The sequence below is a fragment of the Echeneis naucrates genome, chromosome 9 (genome assembly GCF_900963305.1).
Source record: "Echeneis naucrates chromosome 9, fEcheNa1.1, whole genome shotgun sequence".
NCBI lineage: Eukaryota > Metazoa > Chordata > Actinopteri > Carangiformes > Echeneidae > Echeneis > Echeneis naucrates.
Window position 1 is genome coordinate 14,362,445 of NC_042519.1, and position 15,250 is coordinate 14,377,694.

The following is a 15,250-nucleotide window of genomic DNA, read 5'->3' on the forward strand; positions in this document are numbered from 1 at the left end:
GGTTCACTGAGCAAATCCACGACTGGCAATGTCAATGTCACTCTCCAAGACACTGATAACAAAACACAAAGTCTGAAGCATGTTTACTTTGTTTTATGTGTGTGTTTTTGTGTTTTGTGTTCATGTGATGCCACAGGTCACTGTGGCATCTGCTACGATGGAGAGATGAAAAGCTTTATTTGCCTGCTATCATTATGCTAAAAGAGCATAATTATTTAGTTAACAGTTGCATTACTGTGCAATGACGACATGAACGACAAAAGTTTATGTATGTTGCAGGTCTCTTTAAATTGATTTTTTAAATGGACTGACACGAACAAAAACAAACGCACCAAATTAAATCTCTAAGCACAGTGTTAGGTGCTCATTGTGTCATATGTCTTCCGTCACGTCAACCAGTGGCTATATTGATCCCACAAACCACTCCACTCCACTCAGCACCTACTCTACCCATTCTCCTGAAAAAATGTTTTGTTAGTGGGAAGAGAAGACACACACATTCATATAGTCCTACCTGCTGGTCTCAGCAGAAGTGATGGCAATGAGTGGGGGGGTGCGTAGTGGCAGTGTGGTGGGCCGTGGTGGGACTGTGACCGTGTCTGGCTCCGGCTTGCGATCACAGTAGTACTGCTCTGCCTGTCTAAAGGCCAAAGGGGGTAGCTGGACCGTTCGGCAAGACAGCCTCCGCACCATGAAGGGCTCCATGCAGGTGACTGGCCCCGGCTCTGGGGAGTCTGATGAATCATCTGACACCTGGATGAAGAGGAATGAACAAATTAATTCTGAATCCACCCATGGGGATATATATATATATATATATATATATATATTTTTTTTTATTATTTTTTTTTTTCCCTCAGAGGACAGACATCCCCACAAGATGGTGAACCGAGGTGACCAATGGTGATTTCAAGCACTGATTTTCGCAGTCAGACACACATTAAAGTCAGACATTTTAAAAATAGGTCTGTCAAAACGATTCAAATTGTTAATCTGATTAATCACAGGGCAGTTTTGGATGAATCACAGTTGGTCACCATTCGGAAATAAGACTGAAAAATGCACATTTTCTTTGTATATTGTTGGACCGGAAATATAAAATACAGGAAGTAGATATATATGTTTGATATTTGTTTTTCATTTATGACAAACCCAAATGAAGAAAATTCCATCATCAATAATCACCTCTATTGAAAGGTGGTTAAAATAAGAGACTTTCATATTTACCTATACTCTGTACCCCCATGATTGTTTTGAACCTCTACCACATTCCACTTATAACCAAATTATTTTGATGTAATCCTGACACATTAAAATTATTTTTCCATGAAAACCCTAATAAATCCAAGGGTCTACCTTCAAAATACATGTGATACCCCCCCACCATGAAAACAGTCTTGGTATGTTGGGATTGATATGGTATGATCATTTTTGAGGTGACTCAAGAGTTAAGCATTGTCACTTGTTAATTCACATGTTAACCAAACTGTAACATGTGAATGGTAATGGTGAGTTAGTTGCATCCTGTTACTGGTTCAAAAAAAAAAAAAAAAATAAGAGGGTCATACAGTCCACCGGGGTCCAGTCAAGCAGATGAGTGGAGACACTAAGTATTTTGACCATGGGCTGTGTGAAGTGTGTTGTTCTCAACGTGCAGAATAAAAAAAAAAATATTCATCCCACTTTAAATATTTGAATCATTTATAATTTGCAGTGTTAAGATTTGTCTTGATACTTTTTTCCTCAATTTATCTGGTATCTTTTTTTCCCCCCCTTTGATATAGTATATTTGACAACCCAGATTGGTTTCACATTTTTTGTTGGTATTTTGCCAGAATTTAATGATTTCTTTTTTGCTTTTTTCAGTTACTGGCAATAACCCTTGCCAGTATTGGGTAAAGGTGCAACACAGGATAAAATATATTCTACAGAAAGGAAGAAGTGAGTGCTCTTTGGTTGTAAATGATATCTGACATGACTAATTATTAATATGAATTCTAACTTAAATGTTTTATGCATTTCTATGATTAGTTCATACATTGCACAATTCTTTAAGCCTTACTACAGTATTAAACACCCAAGTCATTAAATATTAGAGACTTACTGAAACTGATACTGTTGGACCTGACAAAGGTTGATACAGAAATGTATTCTCTTGTGAAAGAATAAACTCAAAGGGAAAATGACGGAAACACATCAGGTCAAAAAAGGAGACAGAAGAATCAAATAAGAATTTCAGCAGGAGGCAAAAGACACCTGAAAGCCAGGACGGTGTATAAATGTAGTTGAAACCAGTGTGAGAGGAGAGACACTTATTCCACAGAAACAAGTAAACCTGAAAAAAACACATCAGGTGATCAATGTACCAGTAAGATCGAATCGGAGAAGTTGATTCTGCTGCCGTGGAGGCAGAGTAGAGGCTCTTCTTTAAAAACAAAATTGCTTCAGTACAAAGTCTCTTACATTATTGTCACACTTTTAACTTTTAATTCAATTCTGCACATGAACATCCATTATCAGATACAAGTCTCACCATAAGAAAGCCAATAAATGAGTTAATCCAAGTTAAGCATTTTTAGGGATGCAATGTGCTAATTCACTTCCTTTCCAAAATAGCAATAGTTGCCCCATCTAATCTAACGTGCAATATGCTCTGGAAATTGCTGGACAAAGATTGACAGAAAAAAAATTTAGTTTTGCAGCACACCCTTTCCCTAGTGATAGCAAAGACAGAGGTAATCAGTTATTATGGTATTGAGCGGTTTCAAGACTATCTTTGATTCAGGACACGCTCAAATACCAAGCACACATATGCTGCTGCTGCTGAAACAGCGTGATGTATCGAGGTAGGTTCGATGCCATTAATCTTGCAGAAAACCATCTGGAGTTTTCATTTGTTGTGAGTTAGAAGGCTTCCCCGTGATGTTAAAGATAAACCTTTTACATTCCAAGGAGGTCTTTCCCAGTTAGAATCCTATAGAGCATATGGGTTTTCATGAGAGTAAGAGTTAGGGCTCCACCGCTTTACACACAGCTCAGAATCCTACATGCAGATGGTACAGTAAGAACCCCTGAGCATAGCCAGGTTAAGTTTTAAAAGAAATAAATGAATAAAATATATAAAGATGCTAATTTCTCCCACTGTAGCTCTGGGATGGAATTTAATTCAATTCAGATCGTGGTATTTAATTGAACAGCTTTTTTGGAAATATTAATTTTTTAGGAAAAAAAGAAATGAAGATATTTGAACAACTTTCATTATCAGGCGTGGGGTTTCTCTGTGCCCACAAATCTAGCCAACATTGGAGGCCGTTCATTACATCTTAGTTTGCACTGTGATTAAATGCTAATTTAAAAGATTTTTACCATTAAATTGCCCAAGCCATTCAATGGTTGTTATGATGACGCTTCGGCTCTGAGCCCCTGAAGCAGTCACCTGCTTTGCATGGTCTGTAATTTAACTTCATCTAGTGAGAGTAACGAGCCGGAATCAATTTTATGTTTTTCTTATTTGAGTCCACGTCATGTGTTGCAGGTTTTCATACAGTAGATTGATTTGCTCCGCCAAGCAGACGTGCACTATAGTGCACACATGGCCTGGGGCAGCGTGCTGGATAAAAACACCTATCCGCCCTCCAAGTGCAAACAAATGAATTATCCTGGCAGTTAGCACTACATGCTGCCCCCTTACTGGATAAGAAATCATTATTAAAGCCAAAAGACCTCTCCAAGCGCTGACTTTTGTGAATATGTCTGTGTGTGTGTGTGTGTGTGTGTCTCTCGCCTATTCCCCTTGGTCGTGACTGTTCTGCCTCGACCTCCAAAGTGCAGTTCCCTTTTCTCACTCACAGTTGAATTCATCAAGATGCCAGTCTTCATTCAGGAAGCCATCAAGCCTTTGATTCTTCGATAATTATCTGTATTAGACACAACACCATAGATGGTGGCTTATGAAAGGGAACAAGAGGCTGACATTATTAACCCTCACTCAGCAGACTGATGGTAAAGCAGATGGATGATGGATCACAATTCAGGATTATTCATGCCCTCCTCTAAAAGTATGTTCAGAAACCACTGAACAACGTGTACCATAGGCTTTAGATTTTTTCTGAACTACTAAGGTACTGTACTGTTGTTGCACTTACTTTCCTTAATATAAAACCCAGTTAAATCACTATGAATAGTTTGTGCACTTGAATTCATTATTAAGCCCCACTCTATTTTTTTTTTTTTTATGATTTAATGTTCATACATTTGTTACGACAAAAGAAATGACCGGCAAATTCACAATAAACTAGTAAGAAAGGTATACCCTAATTTTTGTTTTAAGACTCTTGAAGGTTGTTTTTAAAATATATCATAAACCACATGGAGCTGTTGCTTTTTGTTGCTTCTTATTACTGTATTATTACTGTATGTAAATACTTAGCAAATACAGTTGTAATGATCTATTTCAAATGGGCTTCAGATATGTCGAAGACCACGCGCGAGGAGCAGGAGGACACCTAAAGGTGGTAACGTGTGTGTTTCACTGTAGATAATACACACGCAGTCGTTCATATTCACTCACTGGTGGTGTCTCTCCTAAAGCCTGAAGTGGCTCTTTATGATAAGTGGGATCAGTAAAAGGTTAATTAGTCTACTCTGACTTTTCTGTGCTCTCACTTCATGTGCCAATCCAGTGATGGTCAGGTCAAAGTATTTGGACGAGGCAGCCAACAGAACCTCTCTCTCTCTCTGTCGCTCTCTGTCGCTCTCTCTCTCTCTCTCTCTCTCTCAACAGAGATTTCACTTTAATGGTTTGCAGATCCACAGCAGTTTGAAATACATTGTGACTTCACTTGATAAAAGCACCAACTTGTCACTGTAACTATCTCACCATTTATTTTATTTTATTTTTTATTCAAGCCTCAAGCTTATACACTGGGGGTTCAATAGCATCAGTTTTAGTCTTAGAGATTTTTTTACATTTTACAAATTATAAATTGCTTAAGTTCATGATTATGTTGGTATACTCCACAGATCTATCAAGCTCTCAGCAGCACTACTTCCTCAGGGCACACTGGATGATAGCTTGAGTGGCTGTTGGAAAGTGATGAAATTGCTCAGCTGGACCAGCATGATCTATTTAGTATGGTAAGCTAAATAGATGAGGAAAAAAGATTGATGGTGGCAGGAATACAAGCAAACAAAGTTCAATGCTGAAAACAGTTGTTTGAGCTTGATTGCACAATATTTCTTGTAGATTGCAAAGTAAACAGATTTTAAATCTAATGTTGATTATGGAGCAACAGAAAACTTCAAAATCTCTAATTTAACATATGCATTACAGTGATGGTCTTGCAATTTGCATTTCTGTGAGGTAATACAAAAACAGACAATCATTTTAAGTCTTTGTAAACAAAATTCATCTTGCTGGAGTCCCGACCACACAGTGAAATGCAAAGCTTGAGGTGTCAGTTGAACTTTGGTGCACCTTATGAATGAACAGCTGAGAAAACCTGCTTGTTAGCTTGTAAAATCTTTAAAGCGAAGGAAACACAGGTTCAAGCAGTTAAGCATCAGCAGCAGATTAGCTTTTGCTAAATATAATCCCATATGAGAACAGATTTTTCCCAGTGGATAAAGTTGTTTATGGTGTAGACAAAACAATATGGCAGGTCTATAAATATAACATGAGCGGTAATCAACTTGTTTAATGTCTCAGTAAGTACTCATTAACTTTGGAAAAATATGGTTTCAATGGGAATTTAACTTGGTTGTGGTGGCTGAGGGAGTTTAAAAAAAAAAAAAGAAAATAAAATCAATGCAAAATGGGTTGTCTTCCGACTTCAGCCCTTAACATCTGTTTGCATCTGAGACCTGAGAGAGGAGTTACTTTGAGTTAGAAGAAGCAGAGGTAGGCTTGCGTAAAAAACACAAGAATACTTCAGTGTGTATTACCAACTGAAATCTCTGCACATATTGTAGAATAGATATTCTGCACTTCCGAGTGCCAACCAACACACTAAACCTGAGACAGCCCTGGCCACACACTGCTTTGATTTGTGTTTTTATCACGGACATTGTTAAAAGTGTTTGTAAAGTGAAATTTGCACCTTTTCTGATGGGGGGGTTGCAGCCTTTGATGAGGATGCATGATGTGAATCTTCTGGGTATGAAGGTATTTGCGGTAGTCACTTATAAACGAATGGAGAGCAAATAGTGCTCGCATTTTTTCCTTTTTCCTACATTCCCTTCATAATTTTTTTTTTTTTTTTGACGACTTTTCTCACTTGGTGATTAAAACCTCTCACTGTTTCACCTTTTCAAAGTGGTGATGCTTATCAAACAGGTATCTCTATCTAGCATTCATTTCCATTTTCAACATGTCCAACAACATCATTGGGGATCGAACTGCAAAACATGCTATTAAAGCACTCATATAAGATTCTTCTTAATTAGACTACTTTGTTATCAAACAATAAATCATCCACATTTTTATACAAATTGAAATTTTCATCAGCACCTTTTCCTCACTTGCTCTTTCGAGAAAATAAAATGATGAAATGATGGCTTAAATTTTTAAAAGGGTTTGCAGTAGAAACAGCATTGACCCAAGGCCTGCTAGTTCTTTTTGTTTTAATAAAGCATTAGGTATTGTAGGACTACAAGTTCTGGTAAAATTGTGAGCATGCTTTATACATACATGTTCTTCTGGATGCAACTTTTCTTTCCACATCTGACCCCATCAGAAATATAGATATAGATAGAATATTGATATTGATCTGGGCTAGCTCAACTTTCTGACTGAGACTGAATGAGATTATATACATCTGTTACACACAATTTTACAAGACAAGAAAGACTGAATCTGATCATTGATAGTACCTTGTCAAAAGCAGGTGTGTCAACCTTGGAAACGGTACCACAATACGCAAACTCAGGGAGCGGTTTTGATATTAGCTACTTCACACAACAGCTATGATCACGAAACGTTCACAGGGTAGGATGAATAAACTGGAATGCACCAACTTCACTTAAAGCCAGGAGCATCCAGCATTACATTCAGTATGTGCCAACCTTCAGCATCAGTGCCATCATTCATTGCTTTGCTCTAAATTCAATTGATTTTTATCAAAGAATTTAATCTTAAATGGGTTCTGGGAGCAACAAGAGAAGTGACTTGGAAAGAAGCTAACATGGAAAATGAAAATAAGAGAGAAGGAGAATGAGATTGGAGATGAAAAAGAAAGATTGCCATTGGAGGAGCTGCAGTAAATCCCCCAGATGAATAAACAATTTGGTTTTCCCATTTATCTGCCAGTAAAAACTTAGCTTTCAGGAACCCAATGCTCCATTTGAAACAAAAACAGATTGGTGGTTTGGTCTTCAGGCTGACTTTATTAAAACTTCCTTTTCTGTCTTCCTGCTCCACTCTCAATGAATAGCATTTGGCTGTGTAGAGAAGGCAACTTGATTCATCAAAGAAAATTTGATATCCCTGTCTCATGTAACTCCTGGCACATACCTTTTAGGTAAAAGGGTTGCTGCAACAACAAAGGTTTATGTCACTCTGTGGTGGAAGTTAATGGCATTTACAACCATGGTGTGTTTTACTGCTTGATTTGGTGGTTCACGTAGCTGTAAAACACAGTGACCAGTGAGGTGATAAAACTGTGAATTTACTCAGGCCATCCCTTTCAGTACACAGCGTTTACAGCTTCACAGCAGATTTCACATATGCCAGGTCAAAGGAAGAAGAGTGGAAGGTTAGGATGAGGAGTAATATATCAATGATTCCGCTTTTTTCCTGGTAACCACATTGTTTTCCTCAAAGATCTATATTCTCTTACAATCACCAGCAAACCACAGTTTCATCACTCATTGTGTGTGCAACGTGCGGCAGCAATTCCCATTTTCTCCTGTTATTTACCCACAGCAGTGCAGGATATGGAACACCTCCTCGCCTCTGTCAGTTATCCGCTGCTATTGTTATATGCAAATTTCATTTCTATTCTTAGACATTTGTGACATGCATGAGAATTTTTTTCTACTACATGAAATGCTGCCTATATTTCCCTTCATATTTTCATGGCCCACTGGGTAACACTACTTGAATAAAAGTGTTTATTTTTTTATATGACATAGCAGGCATTCGATAAAATTAGAGAATGAATTCTAACGAGGTCTCCAGGGAATGCTGGGAAAATATATTGTAAACAGAGGTTATTTTAACATCAAATATGATCTCGCTTGGCATTCATCTCAGCAGCAAAAGTGAGAAGATGACAGGTGATTAATAGGTGACACAAGTGTCATATCAGAGGTGAAGAACATGAATCAATCAAGAACCCCTACAGATAGCCTGAAACAGAAGAAAAGTCTGGCAGTGACAATGAGTGCACAACGAAATGAGAAGAAATACTGAGGAAAGCCCTCCAAACCTAGAGGGAAGGGACAACCTTTGCAGCAGACAGAAGGAAAGAGAACAATAGCAACTGCATTTTCTCTATTTTCTTCACATGTGCAAAAGCTCAGCGGCCCTGGATATAAAGCATTAGTGTCTGGATTGTCCTGTAATCAGAAATTGAGAGGGAAACATGGTGTAAGTGTCATCTGTCAGTTGAATCTAATTCAACTTTGACACTAGCAGGATAGAGGATTCATCGCTCCATGTGTCCCCCAGGTTGACCTTCCCAAGCCGTGTTCACACTACTCTCCATGCATCTGCTCCATATCCGGACAGAGCACGCTACCAAACACCTTATGCAAGATTAATCACACTTTAAATGCAGTCAACAGGCTGTGAAATGAGAACACTGAGTGGATGGTAATGTTTCTTGACACAGGGTGCAGAAGGATCGATAAATACCAAGCTCACCTCCCTCTTTACCTTTGTGTATGGATGATTATGCATGTGGGGTTTTGTTGTTGTTGTTGTCAAGGGAAAAACACATAATTACCCTGGTTGCCTGAGAATGTCCTAACTGTATGGAGCGACCTGCTAATCTAATTACATGTTTCAAATATGTAGGAGATTGTGGGACTTTCTCATAAATAAATAAGCAGGTAGATAAGCTGTTTCTCAAAAACAATTAACATGGCTTGACCTCAGTCTGGCAAACCAATGATACGAGGCCCAATGTGATTATCTTGATATCATGTTGTACATAATGCAGTAAAATGTCCATTCATAACAAATAAAATAAACAGTGGAAGGCGGATTAGGGGGAAAGACAAAGAGCTTCCGAAGCTGGGAAATTAAGAGGTATTGCTTTGCTTTATTGAATCTGGCGAGATGTCCCTGTCTTTAATTGTCTCAAGGGATTAAGTATTCAGTATCTCAGTGTTAAAAAAAGTGTTGAGAGGTGGAGCAGAGGCTTTTTGGAAACAACATTTTGCAAAACCGCACCTCTGATCACTGTTGTAAGAAGTCTGAAAAAGGACTGAGTGTGATATAAATCATTACATGTTGTCTGTGTCCTTTATTCTATTATCCCATTGTCTTTATTTAATCTGCTGCAGCTGTGTCATGTCTTGCTCATCCTTCAGTCACTTTTCCACTTCTCCAATAATGCTCCCCCCTCCTCTGATCCTGTTCAATCGAATTTCCCAGCTTTTCATTTATCCCCTACTTCCCCTCTCTCCATCCTGACAGCCCTCACCTGTATGTGTTGTATGTTAATTGCCTTTACTGATGCTAAATGTGATTTCAATCTTTGGATAGTTCAGGCCAAATCAGAACTTAACCCCCTCTTCTCTTTTTGCCCTCTTCCCTCTCATTAAATCCCTAAATATCATTCTCTCCTTTGCTTCCCATCCATTCAACTCGTTCAAAACCTGTTCTCCCAACGCTCGAGGCCAGAGAGGACCAGCACATGACCTGGATGCTGCCCTGCTGGGCTCTAATTGGTGATCAAGATGTGCGTGGGAAGGAGCCGGAGCGGCGTTTGGCCCATTTCTATTCCCTCATCACATTCACAGGGCCACAGTCACATCTGCGTAACCATGGTGATACTGATAAGGTGACTCATGACTATTCATCAATGGTGCCGCCTGATTGGACAGCCCCCGAGAGCCTTGCAAAAACGTATTCATCAGTGCAGCCTGTGTCCCTGCTCTACCTCAGCATGCCCCTTCAGGATGATTAGGGAGCATCTCTGCAGCTCTGTTTGTTTTTCACATTCACGCCTTATCTTAACCTCACCGCCCCCCTCTTTTCTTTCCAATCACCTGGTCTCTGTCACACCCATTTCTCTCCCAACACTTGTGCCTCAAACATCTCTATTCGCTCTTGACTAATTAATGAAGATAGTTCACATTGGACATGAACCTCACCAAATCTACTACAGCTAAGCTCCATACATACATCTCATGATTTATTGTTTTATTATCATGAGTCTTTACTTATAAAAAGAGACACTCAAATTTGATCAGGTTCTAACAGGATATATTATTAATAATTTTTAGGATTCATTCCCTCTTAAGTGGCACAAACACTGAATCAATCAGATTTGATTTATGAGCAATGGTGTCTTTCCATCTTAAAGGTCATTTGGTCCTGTCACTTTCAGCTGCTTTAATAACCATTTACATTCATGCTGCTCTTTATAAACAACCACCAGTGGGACTAGATGACTTTTTTGTTGCGTAACAATGTAATGTCCTGCATCAGTTTGAGTTGCCTTCTTGGTTGTTGTTTTTTTTATGTTTCCAGTGACCTCTGGGCCACAAACTGAGTTCACCAGTATCAGCCCAGATTTTCCTAAATTGACAGAAACACCAATACTCCATGGAGCTGCAGTATAGGGTTTTTCAAGTGTAGTACAAAAAGGTTTATATAGAATCAACCACAGAGTGAAAATGTGTGAAAATCTCAACATCAGGCTGTCATTTTGACATGTCCCATCTTTCACTATGGTTCACAGAGAAATTTGAATCATGTGGTTAATAATACAGCAACTCTTCTTAAAGCTGTCATTTATTTTTTGACCAATATTCACACTGGTGTCTTTTCAACACAAATCCAATTTACATACACTCAGCATTCGCTCTCAGATATCAACCCATTTGAAAGACGACAACATAAAATTTGATTAAATAACTTATTCATGCATGGCAGAAAAAGCCAGATAATATCAGCTGCTACTCTATCCAAGGTCCATCTCTAGTTGAGCACTGCAGCCCTGACCTCCCTAGTTGTATGTCAGGCTTTCCAGGAGCCTGCCTATTAAAGCCAGATGGACAGTACTGGGTGACAGACAGCTTGCATGCAATTCACATGTGAAAGCCCAGACACAGTTGGGTTGATATGGACAGTGCTGTAGCTGTGGTGGGGGATGGGCTTGTAAGGATAACTAGAGTGCAATAAAACGAAAATGGTAGTTTTTAACTTGTGCGGCGTTTTTATTTTGTAAATACGACCGTTCACTCCATTCATATGGCACAGTGTGAGCCCCTCAACAAATAATGTGACTCCACATTCACCAGCAAAAGAGTGTCAATTGCGGGCATTTCTTTAATATTTCCTTGAGCTGTGTTATTATTCAGTAGTCCCTAAATCGTTTTAGCATGAAAATTTAAATACCACTTCTCACTGCAATCCCTTTTAAACAGTGTTTTCATTTGAGCTATACAAATAGGCAGGTTTGTATCATAACTGTGCACATAGAGATGTCGGACATTTGTCTTGCATAACACTGTTACAATATGTACAATATGTAAAGTGTTCATTTCCACCCTTTTGCAAAATACGAACAGACCACATGCTGTTCTATATTACTATCAACTCTAAAAAAACAAAACGCACTTTAATCTTTGTTGAGAAAAAAAATAACTGATTATGCTCATCTCAATCATCTCAATCAGAAATGTTTGTGGCAGAATTCGTAAAGGCATATTTCTGCTCTGAAATATATTTATTTTGCATGTATTCTGTAATGTTTTATCACAAATTATCACAATTAGAAGTCAAAAGTTTAACAAACTTGCGAATTTCCAGAAATTTGAACTGTCAATTGTAACTGTTTAACTTGCATGATTATGAAACCCATCCCATAAACACGCAGACCTGAACTTCATTACATGGATATGGTCTTCAAGTGAAGAACCCAAATATTGATAAAAAACTGTTAAATAAAAGGTAAAATTATGTTAAAGGGAAATTAAGAAATGTACAGAGGGCATGGATGAAGTTTAAAAAAAAAAAAAAGAGGGGGGGGGGGGGGGGGGGGGGGGGGGTGGTTTCACTCACGCTGTCTCGTTGGCTGTCGTCCCCGGACCGGTCATCCTTTTGCATGTTGTGTCCCACCTCTGAAACACAGGCAGAGCTTAGTCATAAATATCATTAGCAAAGGGGCAAGCAAAAATTAAACAAAAACTGAAAAGCATCAAGTACAACATCATGGGCAAGTCAAGTAGATATTAAAAATCCACGCTGATTTTCTTTGCCCCATTTTTAAAGGATGAGGTAAGTTTATACAACCTCGCACTGGTTTTTGCGGTTTGAGGGCACCAAAGCGTTGATCTCCCAGACAACCACATACTTGTGCATATGCGTATTTGTGTGTGTCTGTGAAAAGGAGCCATGTTGGGATCCATCAGCCTATTAGAATGCATTAGAGTGTAAAAGGTAAAGGTCAGTGAATTATCAGAGTTACACAACCCCTCTGTTTATCTGGTCTAATAACCTCAAGCCTACACCTGCCTCTCTCCTCTTTCTTCTTTCATTTTCTCTCATCTCTCACACACACACACACACACACAAAATTAGATGAGACCAAATGTGCTGAACTGGATGTCCATAACCATGCAAAGAGTGCAGAGTGTTATGACACATGCAGAAAGTCCTGTAGAGCTTCAAAGAAATGAACAATCACATGGTGTGGTTTGATCGGAGGATGTATATGATCTCTGATTTCTTTCTTACCCTAATTGTTACACTTGTCTTTTTATTATCAGTCTGCAAAGTTTTGCTCTCCTGTTTTATTCAGACTCTTCCTGTCCGCACTATATATTTCTGCCATGTGTCATGTCAGATGATTATTAAATGCTCGGTTTTGCTGTACATTTGTCAAAAAAATCCATTATTATCAGCCAATTCTGTGCAAATCAACAGATATACCTGCATGGCATTTGTCATCCTAGTCCTTCATTTTCAGATGTGTATTTGTGTGTGTCTGTGAAAAGGAGCCGTGTTGGGATCCATGGTTTCATGGTCCATGAGTTTAGAGACAACACCAACTGTGTCTCCATATACCAGAACTCATCAACAACACTGGATGTATTAGGTGTTTCGAAAGAGAAATCACACAAAGAAGTCGTACTATTTTCCTCCTCCCTCAGCTCAGACCTTTCCCCGCTAAAGAGATGTGGAGTGACAAAATGGCCAGGTAATCACCACAGACAGAAAATCAGACAGAGCCTGTCGGACACTTGCCATCGATTGAGCACTGAGAAGGGGAGAGGAGACGAGGGGGGAGGGAGGAGGAGAGGAGAGGAGGGGAGGGGATTGGTTATGACATGGTGAAAAGGCTTGACATGATGCCGCTTTTGGGACATATAAACTAAACATCATTAAAGAAATTTCATACTAAAAAGCACAATGTTAATATCTATGCCCATTTTAGAAAATCAATAATGCCCGCATTCTTGGTTATGTTGATTTATTTCTTGTTTTTGTTTTTTTAAACATACTTAACAGTCTACCTTGCTCGATCATCCTCCCTGTCATTTATCAAAGAAATTCACACCAATTTTTAATCTTTCATACATAATGACTGCAGCAGTTCACAGTAAATCCTAAATATTTACATCCTTAGTTTGGGTGGTAAGAACAGTTATATTCAGAATGAACGTATGCAGTGTAGTAATGCAACAGCAACGTAAAAAGTTTTCTAATCTAAGTGAACTATGAAGGGCAAAAAGCCTGAGATATATTTGAAATGATTTTCTGGCATAAGGCACACGAGGGCCACAGTCATGCACACAGAGCACATGATAACCTCCAGGGTACACCACAGCCTTGACCTATGCTCATATTCAGCAATTTCTGCAAGTGTGAATGCTTATGAGCCATCATGCTTAACCACTGACACGCTGTCTGGAATCACAGCCCATAAGCAGCAAAAACTTTTAATACGCCAACCGTGCAAGATATGTCAAATTTAGATTTGATGTTATTAAGTGGCGATAACAACAACACACATCCAATGCCTTCCTGTATGCTGTATGCGATACACATCTGCTGTTAAAAAAATCCATGTCTGGAAAGCAAAAGTAGCTTTAAGACAATAAACATATCCCCTCACTGCTTCTCTTCTCCAGTTGTACGTGACACACAAATTTTTGTAAACATGGCAGCCAAGTTGAAATTTTGTGTCTGTCAAGTACATACTGCGTTAGTGCACACCACAGAGTCATTATAGGCCACTTGAAAAAACTCACTAATTATTCTTCGTCGCTCTGAATCTCCTAAAGGATGTATCCTGACATGAATTAAACAGAAGCAGCTGTTAAAATGACTGAAATGAACTCTGTCTCATTCCATCTTATCCCGTCTCCTTGGGGTGAGCCGAAAGCCCAAACATGATGATTCTCCAAAATAATGTGAAGGTTTTTAGCCTTGAAAGCACAAGGCTAATTTAACAAAAACTGAATCAGCAGGAGACATGGCTCAGATACAAAGTACAGAGGTAGGGAGAGAAAGAAATGGATCAACATTACACTCCTCATCTCAGCCAGCCATTATTATTCACCCTGTTATACACTCCTGAAAGCTCCCCACAGATACCAAAGGTATTTTGCGTATTCCCAATTAAAAACACAACCAATGATTGCCAAACATTTTCTAAATCTTTATCACTGCAGCGATGTGAAGATTGTTCATTTATGCGCTTACTCTTTGACACAAACACATTTTTGGCTTCTCTTTCTCTTGTAAGAGCTGCTAGTCAAGAAGCACCAATGTTTGTGGACTGAAGCAAACATTTCTGGCCTTTGCCTTTTTCTATTGCAGACAGGCCTTTGTCCGTGTATCTCTTAGTGTGTGAAGGATCAGTCTGGCGGGGCATGTGCTCACAGGACAACCACGGGGGGTTGATTTCAGGCTGAGCTCAAAAGCATTAGCTTTCTAAGGCATGATAGGGCTTGCAGATACCCCAGGTGAGGGAAACCAGATCTGGAAACTGCCCAGTGCAGCAGCTCTTTCTCCTGTCCCTTTGTTACATCCTCTGTTGGCTTTTTCAATTAGTTTCCTGCCATCTTTAGG

At 39.0% G+C, this 15,250-nt stretch overlaps 1 protein-coding gene across 1 annotated transcript in view; it reads right to left on the reverse strand.

Annotated features, from left to right (window-relative positions):
- Positions 1-15,250, reverse strand: part of pde4d (phosphodiesterase 4D, cAMP-specific) — a 143,340-nt gene that overhangs the window by 116,614 nt on the left and 11,476 nt on the right. The window contains exons 2-3 of the mRNA XM_029511703.1: positions 12,236-12,294; positions 515-753 (exon numbers count right to left, since the gene is read on the reverse strand). Of these exons, the coding sequence (XP_029367563.1) occupies positions 515-753; positions 12,236-12,280 (284 nt within the window). The 5' untranslated portion in view covers positions 12,281-12,294. The remainder of the gene's footprint in view (positions 1-514; positions 754-12,235; positions 12,295-15,250) is intronic.